Source organism: Hypanus sabinus, chromosome 14 (genome assembly GCF_030144855.1).
Source record: "Hypanus sabinus isolate sHypSab1 chromosome 14, sHypSab1.hap1, whole genome shotgun sequence".
Lineage (NCBI taxonomy): Eukaryota > Metazoa > Chordata > Chondrichthyes > Myliobatiformes > Dasyatidae > Hypanus > Hypanus sabinus.
The window spans coordinates 34,740,380-34,760,706 of record NC_082719.1 but is presented as its reverse complement, the minus strand read 5'-3'; the positions used below and the strand labels follow the sequence as shown (position 1 = coordinate 34,760,706).

At 44.2% G+C, this 20,327-nt stretch overlaps 1 protein-coding gene across 1 annotated transcript; it reads left to right on the top strand.

Moving 5' to 3' along the window:
• Positions 1-1,736: 1,736 nt before the first annotated feature.
• Positions 1,737-7,731, top strand: cckar (cholecystokinin A receptor). The gene is made up of 5 exons (XM_059988528.1): positions 1,737-1,863; positions 1,947-2,198; positions 5,250-5,511; positions 5,601-5,728; positions 7,226-7,731. The coding sequence occupies exons 1-5, from the start codon at positions 1,737-1,739 to the stop codon at positions 7,729-7,731; spliced, it is 1,275 nt and encodes a 424-aa protein (XP_059844511.1).
• Positions 7,732-20,327: the final 12,596 nt, after the last annotated feature.

The following is a 20,327-nucleotide window of genomic DNA, read 5'->3' as shown; positions in this document are numbered from 1 at the left end:
AGGAAGACTAACATTTTGGATCAGAAACCAACAGAGCTTTACATTGTTTCAGGCTCTTGCTGTATCACCTCCTTCCGCCTTCATAATCTGATTCAATTGATATAATAGTTCAGGATACAATCTGAGTGGTTCTCTAGCTCGTTCACACATGCTCAGGCTCCTGTGCTAACCATTTGAGGCAGCCAAGCTTCTATGCAATGACGTGGCTAAACGTAGTGCATGCTGTCATCTGGTGACGAGCCCTTGTCACAGGCTGTGCGGTATGCTCTTGTTGGGATACAAAGAGGCCTTAGACAAATGCGAGTAATTACAGGCAAACACGAGAAAATTCAGTTTTCTCTAAAAACTTTGCTAAAATCTGCTAAGCCAGAGTTGACAATGTCTTCCAAACTGAGTATTGGTAATTGTGTAACATGTTCAACGGTGTTGGAGCACGGAATATGTGTATGCAATACTAGGCAGAACATTTCAGCCCTCGGTATTTTGATACTGGAGCTCTGGATGTTCCTTACTAAGGAAAGGGTATGCCACATGTTGAATCCACACATAAGGTAAGCGGAGCAGAGCGTTTACACGGTAATGGTCAGGCTGATCCTAACCTCTTTGCTTTGGCCCTGTCTCCTTTTCTGACGGATCACTCACAGTTGAGCCATCGCTGTCAGGTTTGCACGTACAGAGACCTCCCAGTCTCCATACAGCCAACTTAGTTCGCTTGCTGCTGGTTCCAGACTCGTCGCCCACAACCTACATTACTGCAGTTCTCACCCACAGTCCTTGTTCACTTGCCGAACCAGCTGCAGGTTTACCTTGCTACCTCTTCTCTCCTGGTCCCTCCTGGCTTATTATTTTGCTGCTCAATCGTCTCCAGTGCTCTGCTTCTGGGTCAAGACTCCTCTCCGTTTCCTGACGATTGCTTTCACTTGCTTGTCTAATATGGGGCTCAAATTCAAGTTTCACTAGCAAATCGACAGAAAACCCCTCATTCCGAAACTGAACTACAAGAGATTCTGGAAATCCGGAGCATCGCACAAAACGCTGAAGGAAGTCGGCAGGTCAAGGAGGGAATAAACAGTCGACAATTTGGGTCGAGACCCTTATCAGGGAAACTGTTTCTGAGAAAGTGATGATCCTTGAACAAATCTCTGATCTTTCGCTGGAAATCGGGTGAACCAGTCTTTCGGCTGAAAATCGTCCTCTTGCCAGAGCCCGGGCCGCAACATAGGGGAGGGGGAGCCTCTGCAATCCGCGGACTCCAAGGGTTAAACCCTCCAGATAATGAACTGAATAATAGATGCTCACCGCCGCCGCTTGTGAACCCGTAGCCTTGTGCGTCCGGCGGGGGCGGGGCTGCGCTTTCATAGGCACCTGCAGTTTACAGAACCAGCTTCACAAGCATCAGCCGGCGCTCTCACCAAAAAAAACTGCACACCGAGGCTTGCTGAGAACGCCACGGCAAATGTCATCGCAGAGGGCTTCGACCCTTGGTATCAAGCTTACTTAAAAAGGACAGAAATCAGAATTGTTTCTTCCATAATGAGGAAACATTGAATAATACAGCTATTTAAGAGACACAAAACTTCCGTGTTGGCATCAGTGACGTTATTCTTTGAGTCGGGCATATATTTACGGTGATATTTTAATGCAAGATGATCTGTAAAACTTCAGGGAAGTAAAATGGACCGATGGCTGGGGCAATTGTACCGTCCAGCAGAGTGAGGCGCGTTCAGGAGCCAGTGATGGAGACGGTCTCTCATCTGCTGCTGAATCTCACCGAGATGCCGAGAGTGACAGGTCCAACCGGGACCAGGAGCCGGAGCGGCTGCGAGGGTGACAAGTGCCAGCAGGCTGTTCGTCCGCCCAAAGGTAGGGACTGTTGTGGGCGCGCACGGGAACTCAAATGCACACTTCTTTTAAAACAAATATTGCCTCCTTTATCTCTCTTCCAGACCTGGATCAGACTGTGCGGATCTTCCTTTACTGTCTGTTTTTTGTGTTGAGCGTGCTTGGGAATGTCCTGATCATCGCCGTCCTCCTGAGGAACAAGCGGCTGCGCACTGTAACCAACAGCTTCCTGCTCTCGCTGGCGGTCAGTGACCTGATGTTGTGCCTCTTCTGTATGCCCTTCACCCTCATCCCCAACCTGCTCAAGGACTTCATTTTCGGGAGCGCCGTCTGCAAGGCCGTCGCCTACTTCATGGGTAACTAAAACTCCAATGCAATGCGTGGAAAACTGTGAAATTCCACGCAGAGGCGTGGCATCAATAGAAAGTCAAAGCAAAACCATTTACCTCCAGCGCATGTTCTATTCCACTACTAAGAGTTATTTTTGTTTTTATTTTTGTCGGTGCATTAGCTGTATCGACACAAATTATTTTAAGCAACCTTTAAAGTTATTCTAGGAGGGAACCTCGTTAAAGCGGGAATTAGGTGTTACAGTAAAGGGGCACCTTGGAGTCATGGCTTTCATACTAAAACAGTTGAAAGTCTGTCTCTCTCTCAAATCGCACCTATTCATTTACTGCATGTACCTGCGAGAAAAAGTTAACGGAATGCTCCTAACTGTAGCTAGGCATGTTAGCAGCGGGAGGAAGATGGTAGCCGTTTGCTTGGCGGTTAATGTTTAAACCATGTTAAATATAATCTGCTTTTAATATTGCATTTACTCTTTTATCCCACTGTTTTTCGTCTCAGTCATGTTTATGGCTGAAATCATATTATCAGAGCCTCAGGGGAAGGTCTCGTTCGGTTTCTAAGAAAAGGAATGTTTAATAACATTATCTAATCATCAATTCCCTGTTTACTAATCGGTTCGCTTTTAAAAAGCCGTGTTCCAGAGCTCTGCAAGTTTTGGACACCTGAGCGGGCAGCGAACGCATGGGCATAGGCCGAGCAGGAGCCGATAGAACACGATCACTGAAATTGAGATTCACATCGGCAGAAGGGGCTGTGCCTGGGCTGTTCTGTGTTCCGCTGTAAGATGCACTTCCAAAGCTGAACATACAATGAACTAATTATAACGCAATGGCTCAGGCTGTAAATTCTGATGCTGCATATAACAGGTTTAAATTAATCCGTAGTCGCTTGTTCGTTTACGGGATTTGAATCGATGTACAGACACAAGCACCTCAATAAGGTTGGCCCTACAGCTACAAAATCTCTGCCTGTAATTTCCCTCTTATTAACATAAAATACAGTGTTGTAGAAATTTAAAGGTGCATTTTCAATTAATTGTTGATAAACAGATTAGTCAAAACCAAAAGCCGAAGGTGAACCTGGAGATTCGCAGTCTGCTGAGGGCAGGATCTGTGGCATTCAAGACCGGTGATCCAGAACTATGCCATAAGTCCGATGGAAGGCCGAAAACAAACAATTCCGATTGAGATTAGAAACGGAGTCGGATGGACGTCAGCTCTGACAGGGCCATTACTTCCTACAAGATGAAACCTAACAACATGAATGGCAGTGATGCTTCCCTCCCAGATGAGCTCAACGCCTTTGTTACGCTTTGAAAGGGAGAATAAAACTACACCTGTGCGGGGCCTTACAGCATCTGGTGACCCCGTGATCACTGTCTCGGAGGCAGACGTCAGAATGTCTTCGACAGGGTAAACCTTAAGGCTTCAGGCCCTGACGGTTTACCAGAAAACCTGTGCCAACCAAGTGGCGGAAATATTCAAAGACATCTTCAAACTCTTTCTGCTGCAGTCGGAGGTTTCTACCTGCTTCAAAAGGGCGACAATTATACCAGTGCTCAAAAGACCAGGGTGAGCTCCTGTGGCACTCGTATCTACTGTGAGGAAGTGCTTTGAGAGGTTGGTCGAGACTAGAATAAACTCCCGCCTAAGCAAGGGTCTGGACCCGCTGCAGTTTGCCCATCGCCACAATAGGTCTACAGCGAATGCAATCTCACCCGCTCTCCACTCAGCCTTGGATCACCCAGACAGTAGCTACGTCAATACTTATGCCAGGCCGCTGTTGATTGACTACAGCCCAGTGTCCAACACAATCATACCCTCCGTTCAAACTCTATGCCTCCGCATCTGGATCCTTGACTTTCTCACCAGAGCCTGTGTAGATCGAAAATAACATATCTTCGCTGATAATCAATACTGGAACTCGTCAAGGGTGTGTACTTTGCCCACTGATCTACTCTTTCTACGCCCTTGATTGTGTAGCTAGGCACAGCTCAAACGCCATCTACAAATTTGCCGACGACACGACTATTGTTGGCAGAAATTCAGATGGTGACGGGGAGGTGTACAGAAGCCAAATTGATCAACTGGTTGTGTGGCGTCGCGGCAACAACTTTGTACCCAACGTTAGTAAGGCCAAGGAATTGATTGTGGACTTTGGGAAGGGGAAATCGAAGGAATACACACCAGTCCTCATCGAGGGATCAGCGGTGGAAAGGGTGAGCAGTTTCACGTTCCTGTGCGTCACCATCTCCGAGGATCCACGCTGAGCCCAACATACTGATGTGCTGATGTACATATTTCAAATACGGCACGACACCGGCTATACTTCATTAGGAGTCTGAGGGTAATTGGTATGTCCCCAAAGACACTCATAACCTTCTACAGATGTACGGTGGAGAGCGCTCTTACTGGTCGCATCGCCGTCTGGTCTGGAGGGGCCACTGCACAAGATCGGAAAAAGCTGCAGTAAGCGGTCAACTCAGTCAGCTCAACTGGACTCCCCAGCATCAACCACACCTTCAGAAGGCGATGCCTCAACCATTACGCAGCCCCATCACCCTTGACATGCCCTCTTATTGCTACCATCAAGGGAGGCTCCTGAGACTCAGCGTTTTAGGGCCAGCTTCTCTCCCTCCGCCGTCGGGTTTCTAAATGGACAATGAACCCATGAACACATCAGTTTTTGTTTCTTTTTCCTCTCCTGTAGCAATACTTATTTAATTTTATTGCAGCACATTTTGTAATTTATAGATTATTATTGTGTATTTCAACGTACCGCTGCCGCAAGCCAACAGTTTGAAAATCAACACCTGCTAGCGGTATTAGACATGGTTCTGATTTCTGCTGTCGAAGAATGTATATTTCGAATTGTAGACCATGATAAAATAAATTCTGTAATTATTTCCACTTGTATTGGGTTCTGAAGCAACAAGGAATTTGCTGGAGGAACTCAGCAATTCTGAGATCTGAGATCCTGCAGCAGATTATTTGATGCTCCAGACTCCGCATCTGCAGTCTCTCGTCCCCACCGTAATAGATCCTGTTTCTCTGCAGGTATCTCTGTTAGTGTTTCTACCTTCAGTTTGGTGGCGATTTCCCTGGAGAGATACAGTGCCATATGTAAACCGCTTAAATCCAGGGTCTGGCAAACCAAGTCTCACGCCTTCAAGGTGATTGCCGCCACTTGGCTGCTCTCCGTTACGGTGATGTTACCGTACCCCATCTACAACACCTTGGTCCCCTTCACCAGGGCAAACAACAGCACCGGCAATATGTGTCGACTCCTGTGGCCGAATGACTTCACTCAACAATTCTGGTAATGTATCAAAGTTTTCAAAGGTTATCAACACAAATTTGGGGTGGAAGTGGCTTCTGACTAATCGGTTGCATTGTTGCTCGCTCCAGGTATGTTTTCCTTCTGCTGATCCTGTTTCTGGTTCCCGGAATAGTGATGATGATTGCTTATGGGTTGATATCCCGCGAGCTATACAGCGGCATTCAGTTTGAAATGGAAAGCAGGAAGAGGAGCCAAGGTAAATGAGGGAGTTTGAAAGGGGCGCTGCTTAGCTGCTGAGGATATATTTTACCCTTATTTCAACCCAGGACCTTCATCATCATCAGCATCATCATACAGAAATCTCGGCGCTCTCCGTCCCTAGCTCACCTAAAAGTAGTTAGGCAATTTAATATTAATTTCATGGTTTTGGTTTGCAAATCCTGATGTTGTGCAACAAATGGAATCTGCTTTTATTTAATCGACTTCCGACCTGGTGAGTGATTTTAAAAAAGTGGCTTCAGCCCATATTAATATGCATACAGTTGCAGCTTAGGTACAACCTTCAGTGAAATCGGTAAAATAGAATAAAGACATAGGAAAACGACTTTTAATGAAATGGGAAATATCATAGAATATTGAATCTCTGGAATCCAATGTGTTTCATTTCCATAGGGGCTGCAGGTGCTCTTTTTTGTTATTGATGAAATATTTTTACTTTGAAAACTCCAAATTCGTTCAAACCGCGTTATAGTTTGTTGTAAAAAAAGAAGATAGCTTGTTTATGTGTTGAGATATAACGCGGAACTGTCTCTTCCACTCCAGCACCCCCTCCACCCACTTAACTCTAGCCTAATTACGGGACAATTTGCAATGACCAATTAACCTACCAGCCGGTACGTCTTTTGTCTGTGGAAGAAAAACGGAGCACCCGGAGGGAAAGGCATGCGGTCTCAGTAGAACGTACAAACTCCTTACGGGAATTGAACCCAGGTCGTTGACTGTGCTTTCTAATATGTCCTTTTCGCCTTTTATTTCAACTTAATTCGTCCTTTCACATCTCTTGGATGACTTCTTTGAAGAGTATGAGTTGCTTTCCCGTGCATTTCTATTTCTGAAATAAATAACTTTCGACTGGTAAGACTCCAAAAGCTTCGGAAGTTTTCAGAATATATCTAGTTCTTACTGCATCTCTCAACCATTCGTATGGCATTCGTCTACAAACATGACTGGTGTTTTATCATGTGGCAAAGTAAGGCATCAGATCAAGCTAATTGTACGCATTAATTGAGATCGAATGGACAGCTAGAAACTTTTCTACAGGGCATAAATGGCTAATACGAGGAGTCATAATTTTCAGTTGATTGGAGGAAAGTACCGGATAAATTCAGAGGTACCTTTTTTTTACGCAGAGTGGTGAGTGTGTGGAACGCGCTGCCAGGGGTGATGTAGAGGCAGATACATTAGGAACATCTGAGAACCTCTTAGATAGGCACATGGATGAAAGAAAAAAAAGAGGGCTATGAAGGAGGAGAGGTTAAATTGATTTTAGAGTATGTTAAAAGGTCTGCACAACATCGTGACTTCACAACTCTGAAGGACCGGTACTGTGCTTCTGGTTTCTGCCTGGGGAATAAAGCATCACATAATTACAACTGGTTTTGCAGTCAGCGCAACTAGTTGAAGGAATGGCGGAAAATCGGGCGACAGGATTATGTTTCCGCTACTGAAATTTCGTCCTGTGTTTGATTCGCAGAGAGAAGCGGCTCCTATGCCAGCAATTACGAGGACGGAGATGGGTGTTACATGCAGAGCGTAAGGCGTAAAAGGACAATCGAAATGCAACCATTGTCGAGCTCCACTAATGCTAAGATAAGCAGAGCGAGAAGCAACAGCTCTACGGCGAATTTAATGGCAAAAAAGCGAGTGATCCGCATGCTGATTGTGATTGTGATCATGTTCTTCATCTGCTGGACTCCTATATTCTGTGCAAATGCTTGGCGGGCGTTTGACAAGGTTTCCGCCGACAGATTCCTGTCCGGGACCCCAATTTCATTCATCCATTTGCTGTCTTACACGTCCGCGTGCGTAAACCCCGTCATCTACTGTTTCATGAATGAACGATTCCGCCAGGCTTGCTTTGCGACTTTTACCTGTTGTAGCAAGCAGCGGCCACGGCCCAGAGACATTGAGGACGAGGGTCGCACCATCACTGCTTCCTTATCCAGATGCACTTACACCAACGTCTCACCCCCCTCTTGACCGGGGGGGGGGGGGTGGCAAGGGAATTCCTTATACTTCCCCATCAGGAATTTTCTCCTTTTAACCCTGCTTTTAAAAAACATTTACCTTGTCCATTATCCAATATTTATGACCTTTGCAAGTACTGCAGCAACACAGGAGACCAACTCTGAAAACAGATTTACGTGACAACGAAAGGTCGAAGCTCTTCCTTGACAATAATCCCAGAGAATAAAGTATCGAAAGTCGAGATCACGCTTTGTTCTTGTTACAATGCATAGCTCTCGCCTATACCCGCTGACCATTTTTGGCGATTGTAACAAGGCTGAATGTAAGAAAATCGTTTAAACAATGATCATCTTGTTGGTAATTGTTATATTAAGGGTCTAGGGTATTTTGCAGTGAGTGTGCCATAATGTTATGTATATTTCTGAAACGAGGCACTAACCATGCGGAAGGAGTTGAAGTGAGGGGCGGTGTGAAGTTTCTCTCTCCCCCTCGCCAGCCCTCCATCCTTCAACCGGGTTAAAGATTATTTAACCATTGTCACCTGTACAGAGATACAGCGGGAAAGCCTTTTCGTACCATCCCGACATGACCTGCTACTAGAGTCGCCATAAACGTGCCCAACGCCCATTTACTCTCTTGGTTTAGTTGTGAGTGATGAGATGTGCCGAGCCGAGTATGCTATCCTCCAGGAGTTGCCTATTGGTGGCTGTGGAGGCCGAGCACCTCGAGAGTAAGTTAGCTGTGACAATTCTCCGAGTCTTTCGGTTATTCGATCTATCCTTTCTAAGTTGCCGCACAGTGGAAGTCGCTCTCGTATGGTACAGCACATTTCCCCCCGGATGTATCTATTGGGTGCAATGTCTCCACGTTGTTAGTTGCAATGTTGAATTTCTTCAGGCTGATTCCGATGTTATCCATGAAACATTTCCGTTGCCTACCAGGCTCGCTGATCTTCATTCAACTGGGAGTAAAGGATCTGTTTGGGAGGATGTGAGTTAGGCATCTGACTGACATGACCTATCCATCGGAGTCGGTGTTGCTTTAATGCTGCTGACGTTGGACTCCTCCAGAGCGCCTGTCCTTCCAGCCGATCCTCAAAATCTTCGTAAGCTTACTTGTTATACTGGTCCAGGGCTTTCATGTGCGTGCAATATGTGGTCCACGATCCATTCAGCTCAATACACTGATGTAGGAAGGATGATTGCTCTATAGACCAAAAGGCTTTCTTGACCCTATAGGTCGCGGTCTTCAAAGGGTTCTTTTCCTTAATATTGCACAGATTTCACTAGCGCCTCAGGCGGTGGATTCTGCTTCAGCGGAGAGAATACGTCCAAGACAGGAAAAGCGGTCTCCATTTTCATGGGCGATATCTTCATCTTTATGGGGGGGGGGGGCTGGATAAATGGCTGGTTATGTGGTGGCTGATAAAGGACCTGTGTCTATTTATATTCAAAACAAGACCCAGGGCCGTATATGCCCTGGCAAATGTGTTCAGGATACGTTGGACGTCTCCTTCGGAGTGTGCTGCGCTGGGGTTGTAATCCGAGTACTGAAATTCCGTGATAGTGGCGGTGCTGACCTTGAACGGGTTGTGGTTGAAAAGTCTCTTGTCCATTATAGGTGTTTGCGATTCCCTGTGGCATGTTCTCGCCAATGAGGCGAAGGATGGAGAAATGAAGATGGCAAATAGGATGGGTGATATGATACAGCCTTATTTGACTCCTGTGCTGACAGGGAAGGGTTCTCATTCAGCACCACTGTTGCTGAACCATCATGCTGAAGCCTCGATATTCCTAAATACTTGCCAAGGCAACCAAGTCTAAACAGTAAACGCCAGAGACCTTGACGGTCTTCTGTATCAAATGCCTTTGTCAGATCTTTGAAAGCCCAGGACAAGGGTTACCTATGTTCACGGCATTTTTCCTAGAGGGGACGCGATGTGAAGATCATGTCTGCGCTAACTCTAGATGGGCGGAAACTACGTTGTGATTCAAGGAGTACTGCTTCAGATAGTGGAAGGAGTCGACTGACGAGGACACCCCGTACTTGACCGGAATGATATGTCTCTGTAATTGCCACGTTCTGCTTTGTGTCCCTTCTTGTATATTAGAACACGATTAGAGCAACCCTGGTCGGCTATGCCTTGGCTTACATAGCACTCCCACAAGCGGTACTTCTCCATTTACGTGTAACCAAAAGTTCCGGACTTTGTGAGATCGCGGCACCTGACTAAAGGACGGTGTCGTGTCCTTCGCTATATGTTTTGCCTTTCAATAAACGAGAATACGCAGAAGGTCGTTATTAATTTTGCTTCCGTTCGCAGTTTATTTCATTCTCCCGGCGTGTTCCTTCTGGAGCCGCGGTTGCACACTATCAGTTAGTAAGCCCACTTATCTTCTCTTAATGCACCTGCCACGGCGAGAAAGGAACAAAATATCAATTTAGTAAACCCAAACCAGATAAGATGGCCGAGTCAGCACAAATCAACGGATACACAATCCTAAACCGTATAAGATCAGAAACAGGGGAGGGGGATTAATTATCCAAAACCTTGGATGTACTGGACGGGAACACGCCCAGTTACTTAAATCGATCCTATCGGCCAAATTATTTATGTCAGTTTGTACCATTTGCCCGCACAGGGCTCATAACCTAAACCTTCCCTACTTAATACTTTCCACTTTGATATTTTTGGAAAGCGAACAAAAAGGTGGTTTGACTTTGGAGTTAATTACACACTTCCACTCCCCTACCACATTCTACCCCCACCCCCAGAAATACATAAAGAAAATAGAAAGAGAACATTTCAGCACAACGTAGGGTGGTTGTATTACTTGAATGCCTCTACTACAAAAATAGTTCCAGATTACAAATTCTCAGCTCCCACCCGTCCCACAAGCGGAAAACATCTGAACCTGCGGAATGTCGTATACTGCCAAAATGTCTGACGCCCTGATCAGATCTTGGGAAACCTCACCTATAGCTTTGTGGTCATTCAGAGCTCCACTGATTTCCATCCTGATTGCTGGTGCAGATTACCTGGAGCCCGTGTTTGTACGAGATTCCTCCCGTATCCCAAAGCCGTGCAAGGTGTTAGGATAAATGAGAAGTGGAATCTGAGGAAGATGATGGGATTGAACAGAGCAGCTGAGAATAGCGGGTTAGTGTAATTTAGGTCCTTGATTGGTAGAATATGAATAAAGGATAAAAGTCGCTTTTTAAAAGTGCATTGTTTTATTAATTGCTAGTTAGTTTAGGCAACAACTTGGTCTCTGTCTCTTGCTCTACCCATGGCACGCAGTCAACTTGTGGGCAAATCGAATCAGACCATGATATTGGTGAGTGCGGTGACAGTGAAGAGTCTTCTAAAAACATGCATAGTCTAGTTGATGTGACATCAATAACCCCACATGACATCAGCTGGCTGTATAGTGGTCCTCCTCAAACTCAAACACTTCATTCCTAACGGTATAACGGTTGGATAATTGCTTCTGGTTGTTATTATGATAGCATGTTTCCTTCTAAAGCCAAGTCAATGTCTATTAGAGAGGGAGAGGAGAGCTGGCAGAAGGTCACATCTATGAATAATGGTCAAGGAGAATTGCTTTTCTCCAGACCCTGCTAAGGAACATGCTTTTTTCCCCTCACTTGAGCCAGAATCTGCCAGGCACTCTTGCAATTTCAGGGCATGAGAAGGTCCTCAATGTCAATGGCTGGCAAGGCAACAGGCATGAAAGTGCACAGGAAAGTGGTTCTTTCTATAGTGTACAGTAGATATTTTAACCCTCTCGTACTTGCCTGTCCAGAGTTGTAAAATGGTGCCGAATGCCATTAACGATGCAAAACATGTTCTTGGCACTTCTTGTCAACTGCTCCACACTGGATCCTTTTTTACCTCAGTTGCTGAAGCCAATCAGCAGCACCTCACAGTGCTCAGATTTTGGCTACAGTCACTGTGCACCAGCTAGATTAAAGACACCGGGACAAATCTAGACTATGACTATTAATTTACAAGAATTCTCTGTTGGTAACATGGTTCAGGCCTCCAGCACATAATGTAAGACATACAGTAAATGAAAACAGCACTTCCATGCAAATGATATTACAGCAAAGCACTGATGAACTGGCAGATAAATTTTGCTTTATTAATCCCTGGTGGAACCATGAATATGCAACAGCTGCTCAAGAAAACGGGTGCATTTATTTATGCACTCAAACGGGTAAAAGTTTTGAAAAAATAAAACACCTGTTATATATGCCATAGTTCTCAAAGTGGTTCTGAATATTTAACTCATGGCACCTGAACCTATAGTCACCATTGCAGACACAAGTTCACTCATCCAGAGACTGTACCTGTGAAAAGCAGCTGGTCCAGATGGTGTCCCTTGCTATGTCCTCTGTAGATTAGCTAGTAGGAGTATTTGCATACATTTTTAACCTCTTCCTGCTTCAAACTAAGATTCCCACCTGTTTTAAGACCACTATCATCCTGGAACTAAGAAAAACAAAGTAATGTACTTTAATAACCATTGCACAGTGGTTTTAACATCAACCATCACAAAGTACGTGAAAGGCTGGTTACAGCACACAGCAGCTCATCCCCCAGACAACCTCAACCAACCACAATTTGCCTACTGTCAAAACAGCTCTACGCAGGCCTGGCCCTACACTCATCCATGGAGCATCTGGAGAGTAAAAGCACTACATTACACTATTGGTTACTGACTACAGATCACCTTCAATACCATAATTTGATGAAAACTCATCTCTAAACTCCTAGACCGAGGACTCAACACTTCCCTTTGCAATTGAATCCTCGACTTCCTGAACAACAGACCTCAATCAGTAAGGAGGCAGGAGGATGGCGTCAGTGTACATGCTCCTGCTTACATCAACAGCATGAGGTTGAGAGGGTAGACAGCTTTAAATTCCTGGGATTGAACATTGCCAATAACCTGCCCTGGCCCAATGGTCCAATGAGTTTGATACTGTGCTCAAGAAAGCTCACCGGATACTTTTTTCTTTTGGGGGGGGGGGAGATGGGACTGATTTATTATTGTTATATGTACCAAGATACAGCAAAAAGTTCATCTTCTATACTGTTCAAGCAGATCAGGTCATTACACAGTGCATTGAACTAGAATAAGGGGAAACACTCAATGCAGAAAAGAATAAAAGCCACCAAAAAGTGCAAATAATAAACTGCAAGATCATAACAAGGTGGATTGTGAGGCTTCTTCTTTAGGAGGCTGAAGAAATTTTGTGTGCCTCATTTATCCCTCACCGATTTTTATTGCAGGATGAAAAAACCATTCTATGTGATGCATCACGGCTTGGTATGGCAACTGCTCTGTCTGACTGTGACAAGAAACTACAGAGAGTTGTGGGCGCAGCTCAGCACATCAGCCTCCCCTCCATGGACTCTGTTCATACTCCTCGCACCTTTGTGAAGCAACCAGCTTAATCAAAGACCCAGCCATTCTTTCTTCTCCACTCACCCATCGCGCAGGAGATGCAAAAGGATTTAAAGATGTGATTACATTTATTTGTCGCATGCACATTGAAATATTGAAACAGACAGTGAAATGCATAGTTTTGCACCAATGACAAACACAATTTGAGCAGCCAGCAAATCTCCCCATAATTCCAGTACCAATACAGCATGCCAACAACTTGCTAACCTGAACATCTTTAGAATGTGGAAGGAAACCAGAGTACCTGAAGGAAACTCATTGAGTCACAGGGAGAATATACAAACTTCTTATAGACAATGGGAGGAATTGAACCCTGTTTACTACTGTTGTAAAACATTACGCTAACTGCAATGCTACCTGCACTGCACTCTGTAACTGTAGTACTTGATTCTGCACTCGTGCCTTATATGATAAAGCAATAACAGAGTGCAGAAGTCTACAAGGCACAAATTCTAAGTAAATTTATTGTTAAAGTACATCATATACTAGCCTGAGATCATTTTCTTGTAGGCATTCACAGTGGAAGAATAATAAAATCAATGAAAAACTACACACAAAGACTGACCACCAATGTGCAAACACTAAAAATAAATGAGTTGTAGAGACTTTGAAAGTGAATCCATAGGTTGTGGAATCAATTCAGTGTTAAAGTAAGTGATATTATCTACACTAGTTCAGGAACCTGATTGTTAAAGGGTAATAACAGTTCTTGAACCTGGTGGTATGGGACCCAAGGCTCCTAACCTCCTTCCCAATGGCAGCTGCAAGAAGAGAATATGGATGGCATAGGATCGCAATTGGGCCATTTGCCTCATCGAGTCTCCTCCATCATTCAATCATAGCTGATTTGTTTTTCCTCTCAAATCCATTCTCCTGTCTTCTCCCTGTAACTATTGACACCCTCACTAATCAAGAACCTATCAACCTCTGGGTTAAATAGAACATAGAAGAATACAGCACAGCAACTGGCCATTTGGCCCACAATATTGTGCTGAGCTAGCTAAAAAGCAGATCAAAAATACCCAAACACAAAGTCCTCCTACACTCGCCATGTGTATATCCCTCCATCTTCTTTTGTGTTAAGGCAAACACATTGGAGGCTTTTAAAAGCCTTTTGGATGTGCCTATCCAAAAGTCTCTTAAAAGCCTTTGATGTATTTGCTTCTACCATCATACCAGGCAATGCATTCCAGGCATCCACAACGCTAAGTAAAAAAAAAATACCCCTCACAGCCACTTTGAACTTACTCCCTCTTAGCTTCAATGCATCCCATATGGTATTAGACATTCCAACCCTGGGAAACGGAGAGTCTCTTGTCCACTCTATCTATGCCTCTCATAACCCTGGAAACCTCTGTCAAATCTTTCCTCAGCTTCTGATGCTCCTGAGAAAACAAACCATGTTTATCCAGCTTCACGTGGTAGCTCATGCCCTCTAAACCAGCCAGCTAGTAAACCTGTTCTGCACCCTCTACGAAGCTTCAACATCCCTCTTATAGTGGGGGCACGCAGAACTGTATGCAAAACTCCAGATGTGGCCTAACCAGAGTTTGTAAAGTTGCAATGCACCCTCCTGACTTTTGAATTAAATGCCTCGATTAATAAGAGCAAGCATTCCATAAGCCTTCTTAACTGCTTTATTGACCTGTGTAGCTACTTTCACGGAACTAGGGACTTGAATCCTGATATCTCTGCACAGCAACACTGTTAAGGACCTTACCCTTAACAATATTCTGTCTCCTTGCATTTGCCCTACCGAGGTACAACACCTCATATTTATCTGGGTTAAACTCCAGCTGCCATTTCGCTCTCCATATCTGCAACTGATCTATATTGTGCTGTATTCTTTGTCAGTCTACACTATCCACAACTCCACCAGTCTTGTATCATCTAATTTACTAACCCACCCCTCTACATTTTCATTGAGGTCATTTATATACATCACAAACAGCGGAGGTCCCAGCACTGATCCCTGTGGAACTCTTAATTACAGAGCTCCAGCCTGAATGTCCCTTCAACCATTACATTGTCTTCTATGTGCAAGCCATTTCTGAATCCAAACAACCAATTTTCCATGGACCCAGGTATTGCAGTCTTCTGGATTAGTCTCCCATGAGTGACTTTGTCAAACACCTTACTAAAATCCATGCCCTACCCTCATCTCGTCACCTTGTCAAAAAAAAACTCACTCAAGTTGGTAAGGCACAACCTGCCACAAACAAATTCATGCTGGCTCTTCCTAATGAGCCATGGGTTTCCAAATATTCATATATCCTATCCCTAAGGATTATTGCCCGCAATTTCCCTACAACACTCACTGGTCCATACCAAGATTTTCCTTTGTTCCCTTCTTAAGTAGAGGTACAACATTAACCAGTCGCCAGTCCTACAGGACCTCGTCTGTGGCTAGAGAGGACAGAGATACTGGTCAAGGACTCAGCAATCTTGTCTCTTTCCTCCTTCAATAACCTGGGGCAAATCCCATCAAGCCTTGTGGACTTAGTCCACCTTAATACACTTCTTCCTCCTCAATTTCTAAACACCCCAACATATTTATACACTGAGCACTGATCTTGCTATCCTCCATATCCTTTTCCTTGGTAAATACTGAAGCAAAGTACTCATTAAGTCCTTCACACTCATTCTCTGTATCCAAGCAAATGTTCCCCCCCCTCCCCACCAACCCTTTGTTCTTGAGTGGTCCTCCCCTCTCCCTAGTTATCCTTTTACTCGATGTATGTATAAAATGCTTTGGGATTCACCTTAATCCTACTTAATCCTACAAGGACTTCTCATGGCTCCTCCTGACTTGCCCAATTCCCTTCTTTAGCTCTCTTTTGGCTTCTTTATACTCATGTTTCATTTAATCCTGACTTCCAAAGCTTTACATTATTTTCCTTTTTCTTGACTAAATTCATCAACTGTCAGGATGTTTAAGGTTCTTGTATTAATACACACAAAATGCTGGAGGAACTCAGCAGGCCAGGCAGCATCAATTGTAAAGAGTAAACAATGGATCTTTCAGGCCCAGACACTTTGACAGTCCTAATGAAGGGTCTTGCCTCATAACGTATTACTTTGCTTTCCAGCATCTGCAGATTTTCTCTTGTTCGAGGTTATCTAACCTTTCCATCCCTGTATTTTTTTAAATAAATGGAAACACACCTTTCCGGTACTCAGTACAATTGATCTTTAAATACACTCCACATATCTGATGTGGACTTCCCACAGAAAAGATGTTCCCTATTAACATTTCTTAGTTCTTTCCTGATTTGCCCTACTCCAGTTTAAAATTTTCCTACAAGCACCATACCTATCCTTATCAATAGCTATCCTGAAAGATAAGGATTTGTGGTCACTGTTCACCCACTGAAAGGCCCGTGACCTGGCCAGGCTCATTACTCAGCACTAGGTCCAGTACACCCCCCCCCCCCCCCCCCACTTCATTGGACTGTCCACATATTGATTTAAGAAATTTCCTGGATACACTAATCATATTCAGCCCCATCTAAACCCCTTATACCAAGAAGGTCCCAGTTTATATTAGGGAAGTTGGAATTCCCAATGACAACAACATGATTGTTTTTGAACATTTCCTTAATCTGATTACATATCTGTTCCTCAATGTCCTGATAGCTATTAGGCGGTCCCATCAGTGAGATCGTCCCCTTCCTGTTCCCGAATTCCACCCAAATGGACTGTGTCTGATACTCCATTATGTCTCCTCTGATAGCAGCTGTGATATTGTCCCTGATTAGTAGTGTAACTCCACCTCCTCTTATACCTCCTGCTCTATCTTTTCTACAATTTCAAAAATCTGGCACATTAATCACCCATTCCTGTCCTTCTCTCAACCAAATTTCACTAATAGCCACAGCACTGTATTTCCTTGCACTGATCCATGCTCTGAGTTCGACACCCTTATCCATAATACTCCTAGCATTAAATTATACACACTTCAGACTATCCAACCCATCATACTTGTTATTTCAGTTTTGCCTTTCAAAACCTTCTCTGGTATCTACCTTCTAGTCCAAATCCTTCCCTTATTGTCCTGGGGTTTTGGTCCCAGCCCCCTGCAAAACTACTTTAAACTCTTCCAAGTAGCATCAGCAAACCTCCCAGCCAATATATTGGTTCCTCTCCAGTCCAAGTGCACTGGGCTATGATGTATCAACCCTCTTGTACAGGTTCCAATGATCCAAGAACTTGAAACCCTGTCCCCTGTACCATTTTTCCAAGCTATCACCCATTCCTAGCTGCACTAACTAGCCTGTGGCACAGGGAGTAATCTAGAGATGACAACCTTGGTGGTTCTTCTCTTCAGCCTCTTTCGTAACTCTATATACTCACTGTGTAGGACCTCTTCCCCTTCTCTGTCCTTGTCATTGCTGCCAATATGTGCCACAACCTCAGCTGTTGTGGAGATCTTGCAGCTGCTTTGATAAATCATGGACCTAGAAGGCAACACACCATCCTGATGTCTCTCCTGTGGCTACAGAGTCTCCTTTCTGAACCCAATCTATAGAGTCCCTTCTAACTACTGCACATTGCCTGGTTTTATCCTTTCCTGTCAAGCCTCAGAGCCGGCCACAGTGCCACCAGCCTAGAAGTTGCCATTGCAATCTGATGGGTCACCCTCTGCCCCCAGCAGTATCCAAAGGGGTGTACTTGTTGGTAAGGGGAATGAACACAGGGGAACCCTACACAGACTTTGTAACCCACTTACCTCTCCTGGCAGTCACTGATTTACTGTCCAATGCCTGTACTCCAGGTGTGACCATCTCTTCAGAAGTCTTGTCTATAATATCTTCAGCCTCCTGAATGATCCTGAGTACATCAACTCTGGCTGCAACTCCCTGACCCTGTCAGTCAGGCGCTGAAGTGGAGTACACTTCCCATAGATGTAGTCATCAAGGAAACTGTCAGATATCCTGCATTCCCTCATCTGATGGGGGCGTTTCATCCTGACTACTTTATACCAAACATGAAAAAGGCTTTCCTCTTCTCAACTGTGCCTTCACCTGTTCACACTGAAACCTGTTATGCCAAAGTCTTCACACTCCAACATTGGCCACTCCACTTGAGCTACCCTTTTTATTTTCAGCTGAGGTTAAGGTCTCTGACACTAACACTTTCCATGCCAGTGCAGCCCAAAAAGACCGGCCTTGCCTGAATCTGCTCCTTTTATCCTCTCTGACATCAACACACACTTCTCTCACCTGAGCCGTGGATAAAAAGACTGGCTTCACCAGAGCCTGCTCTTTAAATACTCTCACTCCCAGCTTCGGTAGGCCTCTGACACCAACACTTACCATGTCTGCGCAGCAAAAAAGACTGGACTTGCCTGAATCTGCTCCTTTTATCCTCTCTCTTGACTGACATAGGGCTCTGACACTGATAGACTCCTCTCACCTGAGCTGCTGACAAAATATACCCAAGTACTTGGCCTCCACAATCATCTGTGGCAATGAATTCCATGGATTCACCTCTGACTAATACAATTCCTCCTCATCTCCATTATAAAAGGGACATTCTTCTATCCTGAGGCTGTGCTCTCGGGTCTTTGACTTTCCAACTCTTGGAAACATATTTTTCTAAACAGGGAGCACATCTATTCTATCTAGGCCTTTTAAAATTCAATAGGTTTCAATGAGGTCTCCCCTCACTCTTCTAAACTCCAATATGTACAGGTCCAGAGCCATCAGGCACTCCTTAACCCTTTCATTCTCAGGATCTCTCCTACAAAGCTCTTCTCAGCCCTCTCCAATGCGAGTTTATCCCTTCTTAGATATGGGACTGAAATCTGCTCACAATACTCCAAATGTGGTCTGGCCAATGCCATTTAAAGCCTCAGCATTACCATCATGCTCTTATAATCTAGTCCTCAAAATCAATATTGCATTTGCCTTCCTTACTACCGACTCAACCTGAAGTTAACCTTTTGGGGATCCTACACTAGGACGCTCAAGTCCTTTTGCACCTCTGATTTTTGAACTTGCTCCCTGTTTAGAAGATAGTTTATGCCTTTATTCCTTCTACCAAAGGGCATGGTCATACACTTACCTACAGTGTATCCATATGCCACTTATCTCAATTATAGATGTAATGAGTTGATCTATACCTCATCACATGTGGCAATACTAAATTAATTTAACCATATAATTTCCTGTACAATTTGGTAGGGACAATTTGCATTCTATTGATGACATTTTTCTAGCGACAAGGGAGTCTTTGTGAAAATTGGGTTTCAGCATATGGGTGGTTCATTTAATTTAATGGGGGGGGGTGAACATTAAACAGATTTTCAGTTGTTTTTCTTGTGCTATTGCTAGAGAAATTTCTTCCCATCGTACTTCTTTGCAAAAAAAAAGTTTGAAAACCAGACATAGCAATCCATATCATGCAGAGAGCTAGGACAATCAGTGATTCAAATATCTCACACAAAGGGGATCTGCAATGAATTCAGGTGTTGATGAAATTTAATCTGCTGCTTTAGCTGCCAACAGACAAGTGACATATTACGCTCAGCCAAGAAACCAGAGCAAGCTGAAGCAAACCTTGTTTTGCTGTCTTTTGTTTGAAGGAAATCCATTGTTTGAGCTTGCTAACTGGACACCGCTTTCCTGCTTTTGCACTGCAACAGTGCCTGCTGTTCAAAGTTGTTAACCACATGAAGTATCTCTTATTGATGGAGGGACATGGGCCAATAGTCGAGTCCCAAATATTAAGGAGAGACAATAAAAATTACTCATCCTGGACTCCACTTCTATAATTGGCTGGGAAATGCAGAGGATAATACTGAGGAATTTTAACAGGTTATTTAATTTCATTGCACTCAAGCAGGTTTTGGCTTTTTTTCAGCTACTTTGACACAAGTCATGGAGTTGCTGCCTCAGATCAGAAACAAGTCATGACCACTCGTGCTCTCCGTGTGGATTTACATAGTCTCCTCAGGACTCTGTAGACTTGCATCCTCCATGTGATCTAGCTTCTTTCTGCATTCCAAAAAATGTACTGATTTGTACGTGAATTGCCTCTGTAAATGGCCCCTAGTATGTAAGTGAGACCTTGAATCTGGCTGGGTAACTAGTGGGAATTAGAAAAGAATAAATGAATCTGAAGCATCATTTT

Excerpts from the sequence above, each read along its gene's own strand:
- cckar (XM_059988528.1), top strand. The coding sequence starts at position 1,737 with ATGGAGACGGTCTCTCATCTGCTGCTGAATCTCACCGAGATGCCGAGA. Across the intron at positions 2,199-5,249 it reads GGCCGTCGCCTACTTCATGG|GTATCTCTGTTAGTGTTTCT; the intron begins GTAACTAAAACT and ends GTTTCTCTGCAG. Across the intron at positions 5,512-5,600 it reads GACTTCACTCAACAATTCTG|GTATGTTTTCCTTCTGCTGA; the intron begins GTAATGTATCAA and ends TGCTCGCTCCAG.